A 27,944-nucleotide genomic window follows, 5' to 3' on the forward strand; every position below is an offset into this window, starting at 1 on the left:
TCTCTTGTATTGCAATATACATATACATCTCTATTGGTGGCAATAATCCATGTACTGTTTATGTCTCTTACGTCCTAGAGGATGCTGGGGACTCCGTAAGGACCATGGGGTATAGACGGGCTCCGCAGGAGACAGGGCACCTAAAAAGAACTTTGACTATGGGTGTGCACTGGCTCCTCCCTCTATGCCCCTCCTCCAGACCTCAGTTAGATCTTGTGCCCAGAGGAGAATGGGTGCACTGCAGAGAGCTCTCCAGAGTTTTCTGTGGAAAAATAATTTTGTTAGGTTTTTTATTTTCAGGGAGTCCTGTTGGCAACAGGCTCCCTGCATCGTGGGACCGAGGAGAGAGAAGCAGAGCTGGCTTGTAAAGTTGGGCACTGCTTCTAGGCTACTGGACACCATTAGCTCCAGAGGGAGTCGGAACACAGGTCTCACCTGGGGTTTGTCCCGGAGCCGCGCCGCCGTCCTCCTCACAGATGCTGAAGATAGAAGCCGGGTGAGTATGAGAAGGCAAAGAAGACTTCAGGCGGCAGAAGACATCAGATCTTCATGAGGTAAGCGCGCAGTGGTAAGCTGCGCGCCATTGCTCCCAGTCACACACACACATACATACAAGCAGGCACTGAAGGGTGCAGGGCGCAGGGAAGGGGGGGGGGGCGCCCTGGGCAGCAATATTCCTCATATTTGGCATTGATAAGCATGGATTAGGCTGTGGCACAGTAAATCCGGTAACCCCCGCCATTTTTATATAGAAAGTTGATGGGACCGAAGCCTGCCGTCGGGTGGGCGGGGCTTGATCCTCAGCACTAACCAGCGCCATTTTCTCCACAGAGACTGCATGAGGAAACGCTGGCTCCCTGTTCTCTCCCCTGCTGAGCTTCACAGGCTGGAAAAAAAAGGAGGGGGGCACTTTGAGGACGCAGTGAGTGGAGATTACAATTATATACATATAACAGCGCTATCTGGTCATATATTCCAGTGTTTTTAAACGCTGGGTGTGTGCTGGCTTACTCTATCTCTCTGTCTCTCCTAAGAGCCTGGTTGGGGTTTTGTCCCCTTATAGGTAACTCCCTGTGTGTGTGGGGTGTCGGTACGTGTGTGTCGACATGTCTGAGGCGGAAGGCTTCTCCAAGGAGGAGGTGGAGCAAATGAGTGGTGTGTCCCCGTCGGTTGTGCCGACTCCAGATTGGATGGACATGTGGCATATGTTGAATGCAAGTGTGGCATCTTTACATAAAAGGCTTAATAAGGCTGATTTAGGGGGGACATCAGGGCGTCAATCCTCGGATTGGACCGACTCACAGGGCCCGTCGGGGTCTCAAAAGCATCCCTTAACACAAGACACTACTACCGACACGGACTCTGATTCCAGTGTCGACTATGACGAAGTAAAATTGCACCCTAGGGTGACTAAAACCATTCAGTGTATGATTGTGGCAATAAGGGATGTGTTGCATATTGTGGATGAACCCTCGGTCCCCGACACAAGGGTACACATGTTTAAGGAAAAGAAACAGATTATTAATTTTCCCACATCTCATTAATTAAATGAGTTCTTTGGAAAAGCTTGGGAGACTCCGGATAAGAGACCGCAGATCCCCAAAAGAATTTTTATGGCATACCCTTTCCCTAAGCAGGAGAGGGAGATTTGGGAATCACCCCCCACTGTGGACAAGGCCCTGACGCGCTTATCCAAGAAAGTGGCGCTACCGTCTCCTGACACAGCGGCCCTTAAGGACCCTGCAGATCGCAGGCAAGAAACTACCTTAAAGTGTATTTATTCTCATACGGGTGCTGTGCTAAGACCGACAATTGCGTCGGCATGGGTGTGTAGCGCAATTGCAGCTTGGACAGATGAGCTGACAGATCAATTTGATACTATGGATAAGGATACTATATTCCTAACTCTAGCCCATATTAAAGACGCAGTCTTATTTATGAGGGATGCTCAAAGGGACATTGGATTGCTAGCTTCTAGGGCCAATGCCATGTCTATCTCAGCGAGAAGATCCTTATGGACTCGCCAATGGACGGGTGATGCGGATTCCAAAAAATATATGGAAGTACTACCCTATAAGGGTGATGTATTGTTTGGGGATGGGCTGACGGACCTGGTTTCCACAGCTACAGCAGGTAAATCAAATTTTTTACCATATATTCCCCAACAGCAAAAGAAAGCAACACCCTATCAGATGCAGTCCTTTCGGTCGCACAAGTCCAAAAGAGGTCGGGGATCCTCTTTCCCCGCCAGAGGTAAGGGCAGAGGCAAGAGAGCACCTGCTTCGGCAGGTGCCCAGGAACAAAAGTCCTCCCCGGCTGTTCCAAAACCCACAGCATGACGCTGGGACTCCCCTGAGGGAGTCCGCACCGGTGGGGGCACGTCTTCGACTTTTCAGTCAGGTCTGGGTCAGTTCGGACCTGAATCCCTGGGTGTTGGAAATAGTTTCCCAGGGTTACAAATTGGAATTCGAGGAGGTGCCCCTGCGCCGATTTTTCAAATCGGCCCTACCAGCTTCCACATCGGAAAGGGATGTAGTTTTACCTGCAATTCAAACGCTGTGTATACAGCAAGTGATAATCAAGGTTCCCCTGCACCAGCAGGGAAGAGGTTACTATTCAACCCTATTTGTGGTCCCGAAACCGGACGGTACGGTCAGACCGATTTTGAATCTGAAATCCCTAAACCTGTACATAAAAAGATTCAAATTCAAAATGGAATCTCTCAGAGCAATAATAGCCAACATGGAGGAGGGGGAGTTTATGGTGTCTCTGGACATAAAGGATGCGTACCTTCATGTCCCCATATATGCCCCCCATCAGGAATACCTGAGATTCGCTGTACAGGATTGTCATTACCAATTTCAGACATTGCCGTTTGGACTTTCCACGGCCCTGAGGATTTTCACCAAGATAATGGCGGAAATGATGGAGCATGGAGTCACAATTATCCCATACTTGGACGATCTCCTGATAAAAGCGAGATCAAGAGAGAAATTGCTGAGCAGTGTGGCGCTCTCTCTGAGAGTGCTCCAGCAACACGGTTGGATTCTAAATCTACCGAAGTCACAGTTGATTCCGACAACTCGACTACCGTTCCTAGGTATGATACTGGATACGGAACAAATGAAGGTCTTCCTTCCAATAGAGAAAGCCCAAGACATCCAGAACATGGTCAGAGAACTGCTAAAACCGAAAAGGGTGTCAGTTCACCAATGCACTCGAAATCTGGGGGAAATGGTGGCGGCCTACGAGGCCATTCCCTTCGTAAGGTTCCATGCAAGGACTTTTCAATGGAACCTTCTGGACAAGTGGTCCGGGTCCCATCTGCATTTACATCGGAAAATAACTCTGTCCCCAGGAACCAGTGTGTCCCTCCTGTGGTGGTTGCAAAGTGCTCACCTGCTGGAGGGTCGCAGGTTCGGGATTCAGGACTGGATCCTGGTTACCACGGACGCGAGCCTCCGAGGATGGGGAGCGGTCACACAGGGAAAGACTTTTCAGGGTCTTTGGTCAGACCAGGAGTCCTGTCTACACATCAATGTGTTGGAACTCAGGGACATTTACAACGGCCTTCGACAAGCGGAGAGTTTTCTTCGAAACCTTCTGGATCAGACAATGTCACAGCAGTGGCTCATGTGAACCGCCAAGGCAGGACAAGAAGCAGAGTCGCGATGGCGGAAGCCACAAGGATCCTTAGCTGGGCGGAAAATCATGTAAGCGCTCTGTCGGCTGTCTTCATTCCGGGAGTGGACAACTGGGAAGCAGACTTCCTCAGCAGACACGATCTCCATCCAGGAGAGTGGGGACTTCATCAAGAAGTCTTTGCAGACGTAACACGTCTTTGGGGAACTCCTCAAATAGACATGATGGCGTCACGCCTCAACAAAAAACTTCGGAGGTATTGCGCCAGGTCTCGGGACCCTCAGGCAGTAGCAGTAGACGCACTGGTTACACCGTGGGTGTTCGAATCGGTCTACGTGTTCCCTCCTCTTCCTCTCATCACGAAAGTGTTGAGGATCATAAGACGAAGAAGAGTACAGACGATACTCGTTGTCCCAGACTGGCCTCGAAGGGCTTGGTACTCGGAACTACAAGAGATGCTCACAGGAGACCCCTGGCCTCTTCCTCTGGGGGAAGACCTGTTGCAGCAGGGGCCCTGTGTATTTCAAGACTTACCGCGGTTACGTTTGACGGCATTGCGGTTGAACGCCGAATCCTAGCGAAAAAGGGGATTCCGGAAGAGGTCATCCCTACTTTAATAAAGGCTAGGAAGGAGGTGACGATCAAACATTATCACCGTATCTGGCGAAAGTATGTGTCTTGGTGTGAGACCAAGAATGCACCTACGGAAGATTTTCATTTGGGTCGTCTTCTCCACTTCCTACAGACAGGAGTGGATATGGGCCTGAAATTAGGCTTGGTTAAGGTACAGATTTCGGCCCTCTCGATTTTCTTTCAGATGGAATGGGCTTCTCTTCCAGAAGTCCAGACGTTGTAAAGGGAGTGCTGCACATCCAGCCCCCTTTTGTGCCTCCAGTGGCACCATGGGACCTGAACGTGGTGTTACAGTTCCTAAAATCACACTGGTTTGAACCGCTTAACAAGGTTGAGTTGAAATTTCGTACCTGGAAGGTGGTAATGTTGTTGGCCTTAGCATCAGCAAGGCGAGTGTCAGAATTGGCGGCTCTATCACACAAGAGCCCCTACTTGATTTTTCATGTGGATCGAGCTGAATTGAGGACACGTCCGCAATTTTTGCCTAAAGTGGTTTCGTCGTTCCATATGAATCAACCTATAGTCGTGCCTGTGGCTACAGGTGACCTGGAGGATTCCAGATCCCTGGACATAGTCAGGGCCTTAAAAATGTATGTAGCCAGGACGGCTAGAATTAGGAAAACAGAGGCTCTGTTTGTTCTGTATGCTGACAATAAGATTGGCGCTCCTGCTTCAAAGCAGACTATTGCTCGCTGGATCTGTAATACGATTCAGCAGGCTCACTCTACGGCTGGATTGCCGGTACCAAATTCGGTTAAGGCCCATTCCACTAGGAAGGTGGGCTCTTCTTGGGCGGCTGCCCGAGGCGTCTCGGCTTTACAACTTTGCCGAGCGGCGACGTGGTCGGGGTCAAACACTTTTGCTAAATTCTACAAGTTTGATACCCTGGCTGATGAGGACCTAGCGTTGGCTCAGTCGGTGCTGCAGAGTCGTCCGGACTCTCCCGCCCGATTGGATGCTTTGGTATAAACCCCATGGTCCTTACGGAGTCCCCAGCATCCTCTAGGACGTAAGAGAAAATAAGATTTTAAACCTACCGGTAAATCTATTTCTCCTAGTCCGTAGAGGATGCTGGGCGCCCGTCCCAGTGCGGACAACATTCTGCAAGACTTGTATATAGTTGTTGCTTACATAAGGGTTATGTTACAGTTGACATCGGTCTTAGACCGTTACTGTTGTTTTTTGTTCATACTGTTAACTGGTTATGTATGTTCCAGGTTACATGGTATGATTGGTGTGGGCTGGTATGAATCTTGCCCTTGGATTGCTAAATCCTGCCTTGTATTGTCCATCTCCTCTGGGCACAGTTCTCTAACTGAGGTCTGGAGGAGGGGCATAGAGGGAGGAGCCAGTGCACACCCATAGTAAAAGTTCTTTTTAGGTGCCCTATCTCCTGCGGAGCCAGTCTATACCCCATGGTCCTTACGGAGTCCCCAGCATCCTCTACAGACTAGGAGAAATAGATTTACCGGTAGGTTTAAAATCTTATTTTTGCATCTGCATATTTTAGAGAAGGGATTTTATCCTCTTCGTTATTTTAGATAATAAAATCAGATTGTTTTCATTTTAAAACCAACCGTCCATTCATTATTTATGTCATTCAGCCAACGCTGGTATACCCACTTGTTTTCTTAGATTATTGAGAATGCACACACACTGCTAGATATCGGGAGATTGTGGCAGATATTTTTGATCTGGGCCGATAGATCAGAAAATCGATCGTTCGTGTGTGTGCAAGATTTTCCCAGATTATCGGAGAAACGCCGACACGATCGTTCGTACACACTATACAATAGCTTTGGCCGTTCTTCCAATTATTGGCAAATCGGCCCAATAACGGTTTGTTGTTACCCAGTTTTATTTTATCATGGTTTCAATTGTAAAGCGCAACGGAATTTGCTGCGCTATATAAGAAACTGTTAATATTTATATTATATCATATGTCATTGAAAAAGCATTTCCTGAATTCCTATCTGTATTTCTCTCCAGAAAATCTTGGTGCAGTGAGTGACGAGCAAGGGGACGGGTCCGCCAAGATACTCACACTAAGAAAACTCGCTACCAGGATTTTGGAACAAAAGCATGATGGCTGACCAGTGTTGGATGTCGTATTGGGATAGTCCAGACATATTTCAAAAAAGAAAAGCATACTCCCAACCCTTTTAAGATCTTGCAATAAAAAAAAAAAAAAATTGTGATAATGACTTGTGAGATTTGGAATCCGCGCCAAAAATGCATACAGAAAAGTGTATTTATCTGTGTGAAGAGAAAATTGATTTTTGTTGACCAGTGTCCTTAAAATAGAATGTAAACCCATTCACCATTTGATAAAAAAATTAGAGCTGTGCGTACTTTTGGAAAGAAACTTTAAAACAATATATGTTGATGTATTTTAATTTACATTCAGTCTTGCATTTCCTTGAAAGTAAAGCTTTTTGCTTAGGAAAACAATTCTACTTTTTCTCGCAGCAAGCTACAGTATTGAGTCTGTCAACTGACTTTAGACAGACCTGTACGTAAGTCACATATTTACAGGTGAGCATAGGCAAACGCAGGGGTGGGGGGTTCTGGTTGCCAGTAAACCCCCCTCATCTTGGCAAGTGGCTCAAATTATGACAATAGCAATGGTATGTAATGAGATTACTAGAGCTGCCACACATCATGCAGTTTAAGGGACAGAGCAGAGCTGCTGCTTAGAAAGTACAGTACTGGTTCTATTATGTTTGTGTATTTATTATGGCATGTTTAAAATTTCCTGACCATTTATTTATATTATGTAAATGTTTGACACAGCCTATACTATAGACCATACTTGCCTACCCTCCCGGAATGGCCGGGAGGCTCCCGAAAATCGGGTGACCCTCCCGGCCCCCCGGAAAGGTGGGCAAGCCTCCTGCTTTCTCCCTCGGCCGCCCGCGGCAGAGAACAAGTAGGCGGCCCGAGGGGGTCCGATGACGCGATTCGCGGTAAATCGCGTCATTGTAGCTCCGCCCCCCGCTATGCAGCGCCTCGTTTCTCGGCACAGCACAGCGGGGGGTGGAGTCACGATGACGCGACCCTGATGCAAAGCCCCCGGACCGCCCATCCTGCTGCCGGTCACGCCCCCAAACCGCCCATCCTGCTGCCGGCCACGCCCCTATGCACCTACAACGCTGCCTCCTCCCGGAGGAGGAGGCAGCAAAGTAGGTAAGTATGCTATAGACCAGAGGTTCTCAAACTCGGTCCTCGGGAGCCCACACAGTGCATGTTTTGCAGGTAACCCAGCAGGTGCACAGGTGTATTAATTACTCACTGACATTTTAAAAGGTCCACAGGTGGAGCTAATTATTTCACTTGCGATTCTGTGAGGAGACCTGCAAAACATGCACTGTGTGTGCCCCCGAGTACCGAGTTTGAGAACCTCTGCTATAGACCATCTATAGTGTTAAATATTAATACTGTTTTCCATACAGTATCCAGTGTATAAAAAGACTGTTTACATTAATGTTTAGGTCGTTACTAGGATCCCCAGACTCCTGCACTTGCTCCAATGTTCCGCAGCGTGGGAGATTGTGGAGCATATTTGGAAACCTCCCTCTAGAAATCCTGCGTTTGCCACTGGTGAGGTTTAGTTTCCATTAGGCCAGTGTTTCCCAACCTCGGTCCTCAAGGCACACTAACAGTCCTGGTTTTAGTGATATCCAGGCTTCACCTGTGTTCAGGTGACTAATTAAGTCACCTGAACACAGGTGACTTAAGTAGTACCTCAGTTATTTTGATTTAACCATCTGTGCTGAAGCCTGTATATCACTAAAACCTGCACTGTTGATGTGCCTTGAGGACCGCGGTTAGGAATGCCTGCATTAGGCTGTGTAACACGTACAAGAGCCCTATGTGTAAGTCTTCCTCACTAAGGGGTATATGCAATTAGCGGCGAATTGCGGCAATTTTTCGGCCGTTTTTCAATTCGACAGTCTAATTTCGGCAAGTGGGTGCCGAAATTGACCATATGCAATAAAAAATGGATTCGACAGTCCCGCTGACGAAAAACGGCCGATTTGACGGATTTTGTTCCGTTTTTTAAAAAACGGGTAAAAACGGGAAAAAACACAGAAAAAAATGGCGTGGGGTCCCCCCTCCAAAGCATAACCAGCCTCGGGCTCTTCGAGCTGGTCCTGGTTCTAAAAATCCGGGGGGAAAATGGACAGGGGATCCCCCGTATTTTTAAAACCAGCACCGGGCTCTGCGCCTGGTGCTGGTGCAAAAAATACGGGGGACAAAAAGAGTAGGGGTCCCCCGTATTTTTTACACCAGCATCGGGCTCCACTAGCTGGACAGATAATGCCACAGCCGGGGGTCACTTTTATACAGTGCCCTGCGGCCGTGGCATTAAATATCCAACTAGTCACCCCTGGCCGGGGTACCCTGGGGGAGTGGGGACCCCTTCAATCAAGGGGTCCCCCCCAGCCACCCAAGGGCCAGGGGTGAAGCCCGAGGCTGTCCCCCCCATCCAAGGGCTGCGGATGGGAGGCTGATAGCCTTGAGAAAATGTAAAGAATATTGTTTTTTCCTGTAGTACTACAAGTCCCAGCAAGCCTCCCCCGCAAGCTGGTACTTGGAGAACCACAAGTACCAGCATACGGGAGAAAAACGGGCCCGCTGGTACCTGTAGTACTACTGGAAAAAAAATACCCAAATAAAAACAGGAGACACACCTTGAGAGTAAAACTTTATTGCACACCTGCCGACACACACATACTTACCTATGTTGACCCGCCGACTGCCACGTCTCCTGATACGACGATCCGGGGTACCTGTGAATAAAATTATACTCACCTCAATCCAGTGTCCAGATATAAATCCTCGAACTTGGCAAAACAAATATACGCACATCCGAACCAGCGGACTGAAAGGGGTCCCATGTTTTCACATGGGACCCCTTTCCCCGAATGCCGGGACACCACGTGACTCCTGTCATCGAGGTCCCTTCAGCCAATCGGGAAGCGCTACTTCGTTGCACTCACCTGATTGGCTGTATGCGCGTGTGACCTCAGACAGCGCATCGCAAAGCCTCTCCATTACTTTCAATGGTGGGAACTTTGCCGTCAGCGGTGGGGTTACCCGCGGTCAGCCGCTGACCGCAGGTGACCTCACCGCTGACGCAAAGTTCCCACCATTGAAGATAATGGAGAGGCTTTGCGATGCGCTGTCTGAGGTCACACGCGCATACAGCCAATCAGGTGAGTGCAACGAAGTAGCGCTTCCTGATTGGCTGAAGGGACCTCGGTGACAGGAGTCACGTGGTGTCCCGGCATTCGGGTAAAGGGGTCCCATGTGAAAACATGGGACCCCTTTCAGTCCGCTGGTTCGGGTGTGCGTTTATTTGTTTTGCCAAGTTCGAGGATTTATATCTGGACACTGGATTGAGGCGAGTATAATTTTATTCACAGGTACCCCGGATCGTCTTATCAGGAGACGTGGCAGTCGGCGGATCAACATAGGTAAGTGTGTGTCGGCAGGTGTGCAATAAAGTTTTACTCTCAAGGTGTGTGTCTCCTGTTTTTATTTGGGTATTTTTTTTCCAGTAGTACTACTACAGGTACCAGCGGGCCCGTTTTTCTCCCGCATGCTGGTACTTGTGGTTCTCCAAGTACTGGCTTGCGGGGGAGGCTAGCTGGGACTTGTAGTACTACTGGAAAAAACAATATTCTTTACATTTTCTCAAGGCTATCAGCCTCCCATCCGCAGCCCTTGGATGGGTGGGGACAGCCTCGGGCTTCACCCCTGGCCCTTGGGTGGCTGGGGGGGGGGACCCCTTGATTGAAGGGGTCCCTACTCCCCCAGGGTACCCCGGCCAGGGGTGACTAGTTGGATATTTAATGCCACGGCCGCAGGGCACTGTATAAAAGTGACCCCCGGCTGTGGCATTATCTGTCCAGCTAGTGGAGCCCGATGCTGGTGTAAAAAATACGGGGGACCCCTACTCTTTTTGTCCCCCGTATTTTTTGCACCAGCACCAGGCGCAGAGCCCGGTGCTGGTTTTAAAAATACGGGGGATCCCCTGTCCATTTTCCCCCCGGATTTTTAGAACCAGGACCGGCTCGAAGAGCCCGAGGCTGGTTATGCTTTGGAGGGGGGACCCCACTACATTTTTTTCGGGATTTTACCATTCCATTTAAAAAATAATAATAAAAAAAAAATAATATTTTTAAAAATATATAAATACTTGTGCCTCCCAAAAAGACAAACCAAGTACCTAATCCCTTCTAATATAAATAGATATGCTATTACCAATAAAAAAAAAACACAAAAAAAAAACATGTTTTAAATTTTTTTTATTAGATTCACCCACCAAAGTGTGGCGGATTGAAAATTACGAATTTACTGTCTAAAAGCACGGTTGTCGAATTTCCAAACTTCAATTGAATATACTTTTGTCGAATTGCCGCATTTGTACCATTGCAGAAAAGTCGAATTTGACAAATGTCGAATTTCAAAAAGTCGAATTTGGAAAGTCCGTTTTTTTGACGGAAAGTACTGAATTGCATTGTCGATTTTTTTTTTTTTGGCGAAAAAGTCCCGTTTTTCGACAATTTCGGGAATTCGACCGAAATTGCATATACCCCTAAGACTGAACAGATCCAATGCATGTTTCCTCACAAGATTGTTTTGCAGTAATTGAGGCATTAATATAAAAGGTTGATATATCCTGTAAATTTCTGAGGCTCTATATTAAAAAAAAAAAATAAGAATTTACTCACCGGTAATTCTATTTCTCGTAGTCCGTAGTGGATGCTGGGAACTCCGTAAGGACCATGGGGAATAGCGGGCTCCGAAGGAGGCTGGGCACTCTAGAAAGATTTATGACTACCTGGTGTGCACTGGCTCCTCCCACTATGACCCTCCTCCAAGCCTCAGTTAGGACACTGTGCCCGGACGAGCTGACATAATAAGGAAGGATTTAGAATCCCGGGTAAGACTCTTACCAGCCACACCAATCACACCGTACAACTCGTGATACTATATCCAGTTTGACAGTATGAAAAACAACTGAGCCTCTCAACAGATGGCTCAACAATAACCCTTTAGTTAACAATAACTATTTACAAGTATTGCAGACAATCCGCACTTGGGATGGGCACCCAGCATCCACTACGGACTACGAGAAATAGAATTACCGGTGAGTAAATTCTTATTTTCTCTGACGTCCTAGTGGATGCTGGGAACTCCGTAAGGACCATGGGGATTATACCAAAGCTCCCAAACGGGCGGGAGAGTGCGGATGACTCTGTAGCACCGAATGAGAGAACTCCAGGTCCTCCTCAGCCAGGGTATCAAATTTGTAGAATTTTGCAAACGTGTTTGCCCCTGACCAAGTAGCTGCTCGGCAAAGTTGTAAAGCCGAGACCCCTCGGGCAGCCGCCCAAGATGAGCCCACCTTCCTTGTGGAATGGGCATTTACAGATTTTGGCTGTGGTATGCCTGCCACAGAATGTGCAAGCTGAATTGTACTACAAATCCAGCGAGCAATAGACTGCTTAGAAGCAGGAGCACCCAGCTTGTTGGGTGCATACAGGATAAACAGCGAGTCAGATTTTCTGACTCCAGCCGTCCTGGAAACATATATTTTCAGGGCCCTGACAACGTCTAGCAACTTGGAGTCCTCCAATTCACTAGTAGCCGCCGGCACCACAATAGGCTGGTTCAGGTGAAATGCTGACACCACCTTAGGGAGAAATTGGGGACGAGTCCTCAACTCTGCCCTATCCATATGGAAAATCAGATAAGGGCTTTTACATGATAAAGCCGCAAATTCTGACACTCGCCTGGCTGAAGCCAAGGCTAATAACATGATCACTTTCCACGTGAGATATTTCAGATCCACGGTTTTTAGTGGCTCAAACCAATGTGATTTTAAGAAACTCAACATCACGTTGAGATCCCAAGGTGCCACAGGAGGCACAAATGGGGGCTGAATATGCAGCACTCCTTTCACAAATGTCTGAACTTCAGGTACTGAAGCTAGTTCTTTTTGAAAGAAAATCGACAGAGCCGAGATCTGTACTTTAATGGAGCCTAGTTTTAGGCCCATATCCACTCCTGCTTGCAGGAAATGCAGAAATCGACCTAGTTGAAATTCCTCTGTTGGGGCCTTATTGGCCTCGCACCATGCAACATATTTCCGCCATATGCGGTGATAATGCGTTGCCGTAACATCTTTCCTGGCCTTAATAAGCGTAGGAATGACTTCTTCCGGAATACCCTTTTCCTTTAGGATCCGGTGTTCAACCGCCATGCCGTCAAACGCAGCCGCGGTAAGTCTTGGAACAGACAGGGCCCCTGCTGTAACAGGTCCTGTCTGAGCGGTAGAGGCCACGGGTCCTCTGAGAGCATCTCTTGAAGTTCCGGGTACCACGCTCGTCTTGGCCAATCCGGAACCACGAGAATTGTGTTTACTCCTCGCTTTCTTATTATTCTCAATACCTTTGGAATGAGAGGCAGAGGAGGGAACACATAAACCGACTGGTACACCCACGGTGTCACTAGAGCGTCCACAGCTATCGCCTGAGGGTCCCTTGACCTGGCGCAATATCTTTTTAACTTTTTGTTGAGACGGGACGCCATCATGTCCACCTGTGGTTTTTCCCAACGGTTTACCAGCATCTGGAAGACTTCTGGGTGAAGTCCCCACTCTCCCGGGTGGAGGTCGTGTCTGCTGAGGAAGTCTGCTTCCCAGTTGTCCACTCCCGGAATGAACACTGCTGACAGTGCTAGTACATGATTCTCCGCCCATCGGAGAATTCTTGTGGCTTCTGCCATCGCCATCCTGCTTCTTGTGCCGCCCTGTCGATTTACATGGGCGACTGCCGTGATGTTGTCTGACTGGATCAGCACCGGCTGGTGTAGGAGCAGGGATCTTGCTTGACTTAGGGCATTGTAGATGGCCCTTAGTTCCAGAATATTTATGTGAAGGGAAGTCTCCTGACTCGACCATAGTCCTTGGAAGTTTCTTCCCTGTATGACTGCCCCCCAGCCTCGAAGGCTGGCATCCGTGGTCACCAGGACCCAGTCCTGTATGCCGAACCTGCGGCCCTCTAGAAGATGGGCACTCTGCAGCCACCACAGTAGAGACACCCTGGTTCTTGGAGACAGGGTTATTAAGCGATGCATCTGAAGATGCGATCCGGACCACTGGTCCAACAGGTCCCACTGAAAGATTCTGGCATGGAACCTGCCGAAGGGAATTGCTTCGTAAGAAGCCACCATCTTTCCCAGGACCCGTGTGCAGCGATGCACTGATACCTGTTTTGGTTTCAGTAGGTCTCTGACTAGAGATGACAACTCCCTGGCTTTCTCCTCCGGGAGAAACACTTTCTTCTGGACTGTATCCAGAATCATACCCAGGAACAGTAGCCGTGTCGTCGGAACCAGCTGTGACTTTGGGATATTCAGAATCCAGCCGTGCTGGTGCAGCACCTCCTGAGATAGTGCTACTCCCACCAACAACTGTTCCTTGGACCTCGCTTTTATTAGGAGATCGTCCAAGTACAGGATAATTAAAACTCCCTTTTTTCGAAGGAGTATCATCATTTCCGCCATAACCTTGGTAAATACCCTCGGTGCCGTGGACAGGCCAAACGGCAGCGTCTGGAATTGGTAATGGCAATCCTGTACCACAAATCTGAGGTACTCCTGGTGAGGATGGTAAATGGGGACATGCAAGTAAGCATCCTTGATGTCCAGGGATACCATGTAATCCCCCTCGTCCAGGCTTGCAATAACCGCCCTGAGCGATTCCATCTTGAACTTGAATTTTTTTATGTACGTGTTAAAGGATTTTAAATTTAAAATGGGTCTCACCGAACCGTCCGGTTTCGGTACCACAAATAGTGTGGAATAATAACCCCGGCCTTGTTGAAGTAGGGGTACCTTGATTATCACCTGCTGGGAATACAGCTTGTGAATTGCCGCTAGCACCGCCTCCCTGTCTGAGGGAGCAATCGGCAAGGCAGATTTTAGGAACCGGTGGGGTGGGGACGCCTCGAATTCCAGTTTGTACCCCTGAGATACTATTTGCAGGATCCAGGGATCCACCTGTGAGCGAGCCCACTGATCGCTGAAATTCTTGAGGCGACCCCCCACCGTACCTGGCTCCGCCTGTGGAGCCCCACCGTCATGCGGCGGACTTGGAAGAAGAAGCGGGGGAGGACTTTTGCTCCTGGGAACCTGCTGTTTGTTGCAGCCTTTTTCCCCTACCTCTGCCTCTGGACAGAAAGGGCCCGCCTTTTCCACGCCTGTTTTTCTGGGTCCGAAAGGACTGAACCTGATAAAACGGCGCCTTCTTAGGCTGTGAGGGGACATGGGGTAAAAATGCTGACTTCCCAGACGTTGCTGTGGAAACTAGGTCCGAGAGACCATCCCCAAATAATTCCTCACCCTTATATGGCAACACTTCCATGTGCTTTTTAGAATCTGCATCTCCTGTCCACTGGCGAGTCCATAAGCCTCTCCTAGCAGAAATGGACAATGCACTTACTTTAGATGCTAGTCGGCAGATTTCCCTCTGTGCATCTCTCATATATAAGACTGAGTCTTTTATATGGTCTATGGTTAACAGGATCGTGTCTCTGTCTAATGTGTCAATATTTTCTGACAGTTTATCTGACCACGCAGCGGCAGCACTGCACATCCAAGCTGACGCAATAGCTGGCCTAAGTATAATGCCTGAGTGTGTATATACAGACTTCAGGATCGCCTCCTGCTTTCTATCAGCAGGTTCCTTGAGGGCGGCCGTATCCGGAGACGGTAGTGCCACCTTTTTAGACAAACGTGTGAGCGCTTTATCCACCCTGGGGGGTGTTTCCCAACGTGACCTATCCTCTGGAGGGAAAGGGAACGCCATTAGTACCTTCTTAGGAATTACCAATTTTTTATCAGGGAAAGCCCAGGCTTCTTCACACACTTCATTTAATTCATCTGATGGGGGAAAAACTACGGGTAGTTTTTTCTCTCCAAACATAATACCCTTTTTAGTGGTACCTGTAGTTATATCAGAAATGTGTAACACCTCTTTCATTGCCTCAATCATGCAGTGAATGGCCTTAGTGGGCATCAGGTTAGACTCATCGTCGTCGACACTGGTGTCAGTATCAGTGTCGACATCTGGGTCTGCTTGCGGTAGCGGGCGTTTTAGAGCCCCTGACGACCCATGCGACGCCTGGGCAGGCACGAGCTGAGAAGTCGGCTGTCCCACATTTGGCATGTCGTCAATTTTCTTATGTAAGGAGTCTATACGTGCACTCATTACATTCCATAAGCTCATCCACTCAGGTGTCTGCCCCGCAGGGGGTGACATCCCTTCTAAAGGCATCTGCTCCGCCTCCACATCATTATCCTCATCAAACATGTCGACACAGCCGTACCGACACACCGCACACACACAAGGAATGCTCAGAATGAGGACAGGACCCACAAAAGCCCTTTGGGGGGACAGAGTGAGAGTATGCCAGCACACACCAGAGCGCTATATAATGCAGGGACTAACTGAGTTATGTCCCCTATAGCTGCTTTTTCTATATATTATATACTGCGCCTAAATTTAGTGCCCCCCCCTCTCTGTTTTTACCCTGTTCTGTAGTGTAGACTGCAGGGGAGAGCCAGGGAGCTTCCTTCCAGCGGATCTGTGAAGGAGAAATGGCGCCAGTGTGCTGTGAGATATAGCTCCGCCCCTTTTCCGCGGACTATTCTCCCGCTTTTTTCCATATTCTGGCAGGGGTATTTTCCACATATATAGCCTCTGGGACTATATATTGTGGAATTTTTGCCAGCCAAGGTGTTATTATTGCTTCTCAGGGCGCCCCCCCCCCCCCCCCCAGTGCCCTGCACCCTCAGTGACCGGAGTATGAAGTGTGTATGAGGAGCAAAGGCGCACAGCTGCAGTGCTGTGCGCTACCTTGGTGAAGACTGATGTCTTCTGCCGCCGTTTTTCCGGACCTCTTCTTGCTTCTGGCTCTGTAAGGGGGGCGGCGGCGCGGCTCCGGGACCGAACACCAAGGACTGGGCCTGCGGTCGATTCCTCTGGAGCTAATGGTGTCCAGTAGCCTAAGAAGCCCAATCCGGCTGCAAGCAGGCGAGTTCGCTTCTTCTCCCCTTAGTCCCTCGCTGCAGTGAGCCTGTTGCCAGCAGGTCTCACTGAAAATAAAAAACCTAAATCTATACTTTCTTTCTAAGGGCTCAGGAGAGCCCCTAGTGTGCATCCAACCTCGGCCGGGCACAAAATCTAACGGAGGCTTGGAGGAGGGTCATAGTGGGAGGAGCCAGTGCACACCAGGTAGTCATAAATCTTTCTAGAGTGCCCAGCCTCCTTCGGAGCCCGCTATTCCCCATGGTCCTTACGGAGTTCCCAGCATCCACTAGGACGTCAGAGAAATAAGATTTTAAACCTACCGGTAAATCTTTTTCTCCTAGTCCGTAGAGGATGCTGGGGACTCCGTAAGAACCATGGGGTATAGACGGGCTCCGCAGGAGACATGGGCACTATAAACAACTTTAGAATGGGTGTGCACTGGCTCCTCCCTCTATGCCCCTCCTCCAGACCTCAGTTAGAGAAACTGTGCCCAGAGGAGATGGACAATATGAGGAAAGGATTTTGTTAATCTAAGGGCAAGATTCATACCAGCCCACACCATTCACACCGTATAACCTGGAATATACGCAACCAGTTAACAGTATGAACAAAAACAGTATCAGCTAAAGACTGATCTCAACTGTAACATAACCCTTATGTAAGCAACAACTATATACAAGCCTTGCAGATTTTGTCCGCACTGGGACGGGCGCCCAGCATCCTCTATAGACTAGGAGAAAAAGATTTACCGGTAGGTTTAAAATCTTATTTCCTCTTACGTCCTAGAGGATGCTGGGGACTCCGTAAGGACCATGGGGTTTATACCAAAGCTCCAGACCGGGCGGGAGAGTGCGGACGACTCTGCAGCACCGACTGAGCAAACGCAAGGTCCTGATCAGCCAGGGTATCAAACTTATAGAACTTTGCAAAAGTGTTTGAACCTGACCTGGTAGCTGCTCGGCAAAGCTGTAAAGCCGAGACGCCTCGGGCAGCCGCCCAAGAAGAGGCCACCTTCCTAGTGGAATGGGCCTTTACCGAATTTGTTAACGGCAGTCCTGCCGTAGAATGAGCCTGCTGAATCGTGTTACAGATCCAGCGAGCAATAGTCTGCTTCGAAGCAGGAGTGCCAACTTTGTTGGCTGCATACAGGACAAACAGTGCTTCTGTTTTCCTAACTCGAGCCGTCCTGGATACATAGATTTTTAAGGCCCTGACTACATCCAGGGACTTGGAATCCTCCAAGTCACTCGTAGCCACTGGCACCACAATAGGTTGGTTCATATGAAATGAAGAAACCACCTTAGGCAAAAATTGAGGACGAGTCCTCAACTCTGCTCTATCCACATGGAAGGTCAAATAGGGGCTCTTGTGAGACAAGGCCGCCAATTCGGACACCCGCCTTGCAGATGCCAAGGCCAACAACATGACCACCTTCCAAGTGAGAAATTTCAATTCAACCGTTTGAAGAGGTTCAAACCAGCGAGACTTCAGGAACCGTAACACCACATTAAGGTGCCAAGGTGCCACTGGGGGCACAAAAGGAGGCTGGATGTGCAGCACTACCTTTACAAAAGTCTGGACTTCTGGGAGAGAAGCTAATTCCTTCTGAAAGAAAATAGACAGGGCCGAAAACTGTACCTTAATGGAGCCTGATTTTAGGCCCATATCCACTCCTGTCTGTAGAAAGTGGAGAAAACGGCCCAGATGGAAATCTTCCGTAGGAGCCTTCTTGGCTTCACACCAAGAAATATACTTCCTCCAGATACAGTGATAATGTTTTGCCGTCACGTCCTTCCTAGCCTTTATCAGAGTAGGGATGACTTCCTCCGGAATACCTTTCCCAGCTAGGATTCGGCGTTCAACCGCCATGCCGTCAAACGTAACCGCAGTAAGTCTTGGAACCCGCAGGGCCCCTGTTTTAACAGGTCCTCCCTGAGAGGAAGAGGCCATGGATCTTCTGTGAGCATCTCCTGAAGATCTGAATACCAGGCCCTTCGAGGCCAATCTGGAACAATGAGTATTGTTTTCACTCTTTTTTGTCTTATGATACTCAATATTTTTGAGATGAGAGGAAGAGGGGGGGAACACACAGACCGACTGAAACACCCAAGGTGTCACCAGGGCGTCCACCGCTACTGCCTGAGGGTCCCTTGACCTGGCACAATACCTCCGAAGCTTCTTGTTGAGGCGTGACGCCATCATGTCTATGTGAGGAATTCCCCAAAGACTTGTTATCTCTGTAAAAACTTCTTGATGAAGTCCCCACTCTCCTGGATGGAGATCGCGTCTGCTGAGGAAGTCTGCTTTCCAGTTGTCCACTCCCGGAATGAAGACCGCTGACAGAGCGCTTACGTGATTTTCCGCCCAGCGAAGAATCCTGGTGGCTTCCGCCATTGCCACTCTGCTCCTTGTCCCGCCTTGGCGGTTTACATGAGCCACGGCTGTGACGTTGTCTGATTGAATCAGAACCGGTAGGTCGCGAAGAAGATCCTCAGCTTGTCGTAGGCCATTGTATATGGCCCTCAATTCCAGTATGTTGATGTGTAGACAAGCCTCCTGGCTTGACCATAGCCCCTGAAAATTACTTCCTTGTGTGACCGCTCCCCATCCTCGGAGGCTCGCGTCCGTGGTCACGAGAACCCAGTCCAGAATGCCGAACCTGCAACCCTCTAGAAGGTGAGCACTTTGCAGCCACCACAGGAGAGACACCCTGGCCTGGGGGGACAGGCTTATCTTCTGATTTATTAGTAGATGGGACCCGGACCACTTGTCCAGGAGGTCCCACTGAAACGTCCTCGCATGAAACCTGCCGAAGGGGATGGCCTCGTAGGCTGCCACCATTTTCCCCAGAACTCGAGTGCATTGATGAACAGACACTCTTTTTGGTTTTAGCAAGTCTCTGACCATGTTCTGGAGGTCCTGGGCTTTTTCCCATCGGGAGAAAAACCCTCTTCTGTTCCGTGTCCAGAATCATGCCTAGGAATGATAGTCGAGTCGTTGGAATCACTTGTGACTTTGGCAGATTGAGAATCCAACCGTGTTGTTGTAGCACTCTCAGGGAGAGTGACACGCTCTTCTGCAATTGATCTCTCGATCTTGCTTTTATCAGGAGATCGTCCAAGTATGGGATAATTGTGACTCCCTGCCACCATCATCTCCGCCATCACCTTGGTGAAAATCCTTGGGGCCGTGGAAAGCCCAAATGGCAACGTCTGAAACTGGTAATGACAGTCCTGTACAGCGAATCTCAGGTACGCCTGATGAGGAGGATATATGGGGACATGAAGGTATGCATCCTTTATGTCGAGTGACACCATAAAATCCCCCCCTTCCAGGCTGGAGATCACAGCCCGGAGCGATTCCATCTTGAATTTGAACTCTCTCAAGTACAGGTTTAGGGATTTTAGATTTAAAATGGGTGTGACCGAACCATCCGGCTTCGGTACCACGAACAGGGTCGAATAGTACCCTTTCCCCTATTGGACTAGGGGAACCTTGACAATCACTTGCTGTTGATACAGCTTTTGAATTGCAGTGAACACTACTTCCCTCTCTGGGGGAGAAGCTGGCAAGGCCGACTTGAAAAACCGGCGAGGGGGCACCTCGTCGAATTCCAGTTTGTAGCCTTGGGATACAATATCCATCGCCCAAGGATCAAGTCAGACAGAACGCAGACCTGGCTGAAGAGTCAAAGACGTGCCCCCACCGGTGCGGACTCCCTCAGTGGAGCCCCAGCGTCATGCGGTGGATTTAGTAGAAGCCGGGGAGGACTTCTGCTCCTGGGAACTAGCCGGAGCAGGTGCTCTCTTTCCTCTACCCTTACCTCTGGCGAGGAAAGATGAGCCCCGACCTCTTCTGGACTTACGCGACCGAAAGGACTGCATCTGATATTGTGGAGTTTTCCTGTGCTGCGGGGGAACAAAAGGCAAAAAGGTAGATTTACCCGCGGTAGCTGTGGCAACCAGGTCCGCGAGAACTTCCCCAAATAAAACTTCACCTTTGTATGGCAAAACCTCCATATGCGTCTTTGAGTCTGCATCACCCGTCCATTGGCGGGTCCACAGGGCTCGCCTAGCAGAAATCGCCATGGCGTTGGCTCTCGAACCCAGCAGCCCAACGTCTCTTTGAGCGTCCCTCATGTATAAGACTGCGTCTTTAATGTGGCCTAAGGTCAATAAAATGGTATCCCTATCTAGGGTATCAAGGTCAGCTGACAAGGTATCTGTCCAAGCTGCAACTGCACTACACACCCATGCCGATGCTATTGCCGGTCTGAGCAAAGCACCGGTATGCGCATAAATAGACTTTAAAGTAGTTTTCTGTCTGCGATCCGCAGGATCCTCGAGAGCTGCCTCTTTCTTGGACAAGCGTGTTAAAGCCTTGTCCACCCTGGGTGAGGATTCCCAACGTACCCTGTCCTGTGCAGGGAAAGGATACGCCATAAGAATCCTCTTGGGAATCTGCAGTTTTTTATCTGGAGTTTCCCAAGCTTTTTCAAATAACTCGTTCAGCTCATGGGATGGGGGAAAGGTTACCTCAGGTTTCTTTTCCTTATACATGCGCACCCTCGTGTCAGGGACCGAGGGGTCATCTGTGATATGCAAAACATCTTTTATTGCAACAATCATATAATGAATACTTTTGGCCACCCTTGGGTGTAACCTCGCCTCATCGTAGTCGACACTGAAGTCAGAATCCGTGTCAGTATCAGTGTCTGCTATTTGGGATAGGGGACGTTTCTGAGACCCAGAAGGGCCCGGTGACCCAGCTGAAGCCATGGATTGACTCCCTGCTTTTCTCCTGGACTCTGCTTTGTCCAATCTCTTATGTAATAAGGTCACGTTGCCGATGGAGACACCACAATCATCTGCTCCACCTCCTCCTAGCTGAGCCTTCCGCATCAGACATGCCGACACACTCGTACCGACACCCCCACACTCACAGGGATATAGTTATAAGGAGACAGTTCCCCAATAAGGCACTTTGGAGAGACAGAGAGAGAGTATGCCAGCACACACCCAGCGCCAACTGACACTGAAAAATAAACTCCCAGATAATAGCGCTATTTATATTAATCACTGTGTTAATACACTCACTGCGCCTTACAAGTGCCCCCCCCTCCTCTTTTCAGCCCTGTGTCACCGTGTTCAGCAGGGGAGATACCGGGGAGCCAGCTTCTCTGCAGATCTCTGTGGAGAAAATGGGGCTGGTTAGTGCTGAGGGACCAAGCTCCGCCCCCTCCAGCGGCGGGCTTCGGTCCCGCTCAATCTCAAAACTGGCGGGGGATTTAAAGAATAACTGCCTCCGCAGTGCCTATTATAATGCCAGATATAGAGGTTATTATTGCTGCCCAGGGCGCCCCCCCCTGCGCCCTGCACCCATCAGTGCCCGCTAGTGTGTGTAGTGTGTGGGAGCAATGGCGCGCAGCATTACCGCTGCACGCTTACCTCAGTGAAGATCTGAAGTCTTCTGCCGCCTTGAAGTCTTCTTTTCTTCTTATACTCACCTGGCTTCAATCTTCCGACTCTGTGAGGACGGCGGTGGCGCGGCTCTGGGACGAACGGCGGGGGGAGACCTGCGTTCCGACTCCCTCTGGAGCTAATGGTGTCCAGTAGCCTAAGAAGCAGAGCCTACCACTTAAGTAGGTCTGCTTCTCTCTCCTCAGTCCCACGATGCAGGGAGCCTGTTGCCAGCAGTGCTCCCTGAAAATAAAAAACCTAACAAAAGTCTTTTTCAGAGAAACTCAGGAGAGCTCCCCTGTAGTGCACCCAATCTCCTCTGGGCACAGGATCTAACCGAGGTCTGGAGGAGGGGCATAGAGGGAGGAGCCAGTGCACACCCATTCTAAAGTTCTTTATAGTGCCCATGTCTCCTGCGGAGCCCGTCTATACCCCATGGTCCTTACGGAGTCCCCAGCATCCTCTAGGACGTAAGAGAAAAAGTGCACGTAGTTTACGAGATTACATATGAAATTCCGGTGGTCGGGATGTTGGCGGTCACATGACTGACAGCAGCATCCAGACACTAAAGATCCCAACTTCGTAGGAGGTAAGTATTTCTACCTCCCCTGTCCCATACCCTTATCCCTCACCCTCAAGGGGGTGGCGACAAAGGTTAAAAAAAAAAAAAAAAACACCAAGTACCTAACCCTTCCCCGTAGGCCCTAACCCTGTCAACCACGATACTCCCCTCTGGGATACACAGTTGGCGATCCTGTGCCGGTCTCCTCAGTGATGTTGGAATTTCGGCATCGGCCAACAGCCGAGATGCTGAATGCATCCCATAGTTTACAGCCAATAAATACATTTGAATATCTTATGAAATTTGCTTTATCTTGTCTGTCTACACACAAAGCCTCCTGTAGGTCATGTTGGCAGCTATATTCCTGGAAACAAATTCACCACAAAACACTAACTCAGAGGATGTCAAATATTTATTGCTTTATTTTTCGCTGGTAAACATTAAACCCATGCACAGACAATAAATGCCATCTCAAATAGAATTATTATATAAAACCAGAAAATTACTGCTGTTGGGCGATAATGCAATATGCATAGACATCAAGGGGAAAATGTACTAAATGTCGACTATACAAACCACTGATTTCGGTCAGTTTTGTGGTGAGATTTAAAGTTGCAATTTATTTACGTTTAAAGGCAACATACAGCAATATAAAACTAATTTTTAGCAAATAAGCCCAAGTGTCTCTTGCTGCAGTCATTGAGAAGGACTGCAAAACAATGTGATAATGCGGTGACAGAAAGAGAAAAATGGGCACTCATGGGGAAAGAGAAACAGTAATTGAACCAGAAATCAACTTCTTGGACCAATGATGGGTCTTCTATCAAGACCTACTGAATGGGCCTGAAACTTTGATTAATATACTGAACCTACATCAAATTTTAAATTCCCCTCTGAGTGCAAGTTTTCTATTTAAACATAGCTGCAATGTTTGCGTATTTAACATTTGGTTGGGCAGGTATAAACTATTTCACCTCTATCTAATCTAGTGATACCTATTTTGTTTACAAAGCTTGTGCTGCTTAAAAAATAAAATAAAAGAATACCCTGGAACGGATTTGTTGCCATTCCAGAAATTAGCACCTATGCCACCATTACCTTATCTTGTCTCTAAAAATACTGAATGTAGAACAAAACAAGTAACAAGTAACACATTTTCTACATATACACACACACACACACACACACACACACACACACACACACACACACACATATATATATATACATACATATACACACACACATATACGTATGAGGGCTGATTGAAAAGTAATGAGACGGACTCTATTTTTCTGTCCCATAGGTAGTTGTGGCAACGCTATGCTGGTTATTGTGAAGCTCATACATTGATGTATCTGAAACTATGGTTGGTCTGCCATAGTCATCTTTGTTTGGTCACAGCGAGTGACTGCGTACGTCTCACCATGGCAGAGGAGGAAAATGTCTGAGATTAGATGTGTGATTTAATTTTGTGTTAAACTTGGAAAAAGCGGAAATGAAACTCATGAAATGTTATGGCAAGTTTACAGTGGAGAAAATTAGCCGTGCTAGAGTATTTCGGTGGTGGAAGCACTTCAAAGAGGGTGACTGACGCAGTGCATTCTGGGAGACCATCCACCGCAGTCACAGATGTTAACATTGCCAAAGCTGCGGAGATGTTGCAAAATGACAAGATTATCTTTACGCAAACTTTCGGTTACACTTGGCAGCTCATTTGAACGGGTTCAGCATATTATATCAAATTAACTGAAAAAGCATTGAAATACAGCAGCACGGCTTATTGTTGCTCCACCATATACTTGCGGTAAGATTTCACGATTTTCATTTCCGCTTTTTCCAAGTTCAATACAAAATTCAATCACACATATCTGACGTAATCTCGGACACATCTTCCTCAGCCACTATGACGAAATGTACAAGATCTTCGCTGTGACCAAATAAAGATGACTACGGCAGTCCAACCCCAGTTTCAAACACATCGATGTATTAGCTTCACAATAAACAGCATAGTGTTGCCACGTCTACCTATGAGACAGAAAAACAGAGGCAGTCTGTCAATCAGCACTGGCGTATGTATGTATGTATGTATGTATATATATTTACACACACGCACATATACAGTACTGTGCAAAAAATGCTACAAAGTAAGACTGCTTTCAAAAATAGAAGTGTTAATAGTTTATTTTTAGCAACTAACAAACTGCAAACTGAATGAACAGAAGAGAAATCTAAGTCAAATTAGTATTTGGTGTGACCACTCTTTGCCTTCAAAACAGCATCAATTCTTCTAGGTACACTTGCACACAGTTTTTGAAGGAACATCTTGGAGAACTAATCACATATCTTCTTTGGATCAAGGCTTGCTCAAATCCTTCTGTCTCTTCATGTAATACCATACAGACTCAATGATGTTGAGGTCAACATATCATCACTTCCAGGACTCCTTGTTACTCTGAAGAGGATTCTTAATGACATTAGCTGTATGTTTGGGGTCATTGTCCTGCTGCAGAATAGATTTGGATCCAGTCTGATGCCTCTCAGATGGTATTGCATGATGGATAAGTACCTGCCTGTATTTCTCAGAACTGAAGCACAAAGAAACAGGCAATGTTGAGGACTGTAGACGCAGTGGTCGGCCAAGGAAACTTGCATCAGTGCATCAGATGAAAGACATCACGCTTATTTGCCTTCGAAATCAGAAGATGTCCACCACTGCCATCAGCTCAGAACTGGCAGAAAGCAGTGGGACCCAGATACACCCATCTACTGTTTGGAGAAGTCTGGCCAGAAGTGGTCTTAATGGAAGAACTGCATCCATAAAGCCAAACATTTGACATGGAAACAAAGCCAAGCGACTCAACTATGCATGAAAACACAGGAACTGGGGTGCAGAAAAATGGAAGCAGGTGCTCTGGACTGATGAGTCAAAATTTTAAATATTTGACTGTAACAGAAGGCAGTTTGTTCGCCGAAGGGTTGGAGAGCAGTAAAATAATGAGTGCCTTCAGGTAACAGTGATGCATGGTGGCTGTTCCTTGCAAGTTTGGGGCTGCATTTCAGCAAATGGAGTTGGGGATTTGGTCAGGATTATGGTGTCCTCAATGCTGAGAAATACAGGCAGGTACTTAGCCATCATGCAATACCATCAGGGAAGCATCTGATTAGCTCCAAATTTATTCTGCAGCAGGACAACAACTCCAAACATACAGCCAATGTCATTAAGAACTATCTTCAGCATAAAGAACAAGGAGTCCTGGAAGTGATGATATGGCCCCCACAGAGTCCTGATCAACATTTGGAGCAAGCTTACATCCACAGGTCATCTGTGGTTAGTTCTCAAAGAAGTTTGGTACAATCTCTCTGCCAAGATCCTTCAAAAATTGTGCAAGTGTACCTAGAATAATTGATGAATTGATGCTGTGTTGAAGGTAAATGGTGGTCGCACCAGATATTGATTTGATTTAGATTTCTCTTCTCATCATTCACTTTGCATTCTACTATTAACAGTTCTATTTTAGTAAGCATTCTTACTTTGCAGCATTTTTTCAAACTTGTGCACAGCACTGTATATATATATATATATATATATATATATATATATACATACACACACACATACTGTACCCACCCATATTGACCAATTTATTGTTTCTTTGAACAAAAAAAATCCCTGTGTATAACACTCATGCAAAGTTCGAAAGGAACATGGACATAAGATTTCATGGTGTCTGAGCACCGTGGACTAACACAGCCTTATATTACAAGTTACTATTATTACATTGTGCCTGGCAGTAAGCAAAACATGCTCACATATTATTCCACTGCTTACAGGGCATATTTAAGTAAGATACAAATTATGTTAAGGTTTTCAGAAGCTGCAGGAAAACTTTATTTCAAAAGTAAATACGGCTTTGTCTGCATTTAGACAGGTTGTTTGTACACCAGTATCTTTTACTGTAAAACACCACAGATCATTGTACAGGGGACTAGCATTTCAATTGTAGATTTAAATTAACCATTTAAAAAGACCAGGGCGGGAGGACAGTTTAAAACTACTGTAGATCTAGAAGCCAGAATCTACTAGAATGCGAGCTCTGATCCCTGGCTGGTTTAGTAGAGGCGTATGTGTCAATATACACATTAAATGCAGTTCTAAGGGAAAAGATACATTTTCTCTGAATAATTTCAGTGTAAGATATTGAAGATAGACAAGTTATCCATGTGATGTATTTCCTGTTTCTTAAACCATTCTAATAATCAAAGCAATGGCACCTTTTACCTGAGAAGCATGGCGACACTTCTGCACAAAAAGTCCATTACGCTTCTGACTAAAGCTAGGAACATACCTGAACAACGGTGCGACCCAGCTGCGCGGTGATGAAGCGCAACAATGATGGCAGTGCAATACTCCCTTACACGCTTACTGTAACAACATCACATCGTCCTATCTGATATGCAGCACGGTGACTTGTGTAAACGATAGATTGGGTGAACACTACAAGATTCTGCAGATTGGTCAACTTTAGAAAGATTGCACATGTCGTATAGTGTACCCACTTTACTACAGTCAATAGGAAGGTTCTGTTGATATATTGTATACCTATATACACACATATACACACACCTAGATATACAGTAGATACATACAGACGCAATACTTATATTAGAGCCTGCAGTGTCTGCTAACTGAAAGCAGATGCCAACGTCACAGCCAGCTGTGCAACTTCCTGCCTCTGTATCTATAAACAAAGGAGTTACTCATGGCAACGACGTAATCTCTGGGATGATGCATCAATGTAGCATTGTCACCACAAACTACCTTGGAAAAATGAAACCGCAAAAACCTGAGTGAAATAAGGTGTCCGTTAAATAAATGAAAGGATGAGCTGATTATCATTATACAGACCTATTTTCGCTTACGGTTTACAAATGCCATTAGATCACTGCTAGAAGTCTGGTAAAAGCCTACAGAAGTTGGGTAAAAACACTTAAAATAAGAGGTTGTATTTGTTGACAACAAATAGTAATAGATAACATCACAGAAATGTATTTCCCTTTGACTCTTGGTTTTTTTATGTCTGGAATCAGCTATAGCTTTTCTTGCCGAGGTTAATAGTGCAGAAAGTCTCCGGTTATTTCTGCTCTTCGCTGTAGCGACACCTTTGAAATTCGCCAAGATGGGGATTCCCTGATAGCCATGGACGCATTGGGACGGCCATTCATCGATTGCTTCAGCACAGTTACTCAGGTGGAGTGTAGGATCATGGCTCACAGAGCAATGCAAGGAAACAGCACAAGCATTTATTTCCACTTATGGAAAAGTTCATCATTTAAGATCCTCCGCCACTCTTACTGTTCTTATTAACAGCCTGTCTGGCTTGCTCGGGCAGGCTTGATGGATCAGACAGAATGGATGTCGTCGTGCTCAGATAGCGGAGTGTGCTCAGAACCACTAAGGGGAAAAGGTTTGAAAAATGAAATTAACGGGTCTGTAAGAGAGCAGTTTGTGTAATATGCCAACAGTACAGCAACTAACATG

General features: G+C 47.4%; 1 protein-coding gene across 1 annotated transcript in view; it reads right to left on the bottom strand.

Moving 5' to 3' along the window:
• Window positions 1-24,931: 24,931 nt before the first annotated feature.
• MLXIP (MLX interacting protein) overlaps window positions 24,932-27,944 on the bottom strand; it is a 173,083-nt gene continuing 170,070 nt past the window's right edge. The window contains exon 17 of the mRNA XM_063930047.1: window positions 24,932-27,857. Within this exon, the coding sequence (XP_063786117.1) occupies window positions 27,736-27,857 (122 nt within the window). The 3' untranslated portion in view covers window positions 24,932-27,735. The remainder of the gene's footprint in view (window positions 27,858-27,944) is intronic.

Source organism: Pseudophryne corroboree, chromosome 1 (assembly GCF_028390025.1).
Source record: "Pseudophryne corroboree isolate aPseCor3 chromosome 1, aPseCor3.hap2, whole genome shotgun sequence".
Lineage (NCBI taxonomy): Eukaryota > Metazoa > Chordata > Amphibia > Anura > Myobatrachidae > Pseudophryne > Pseudophryne corroboree.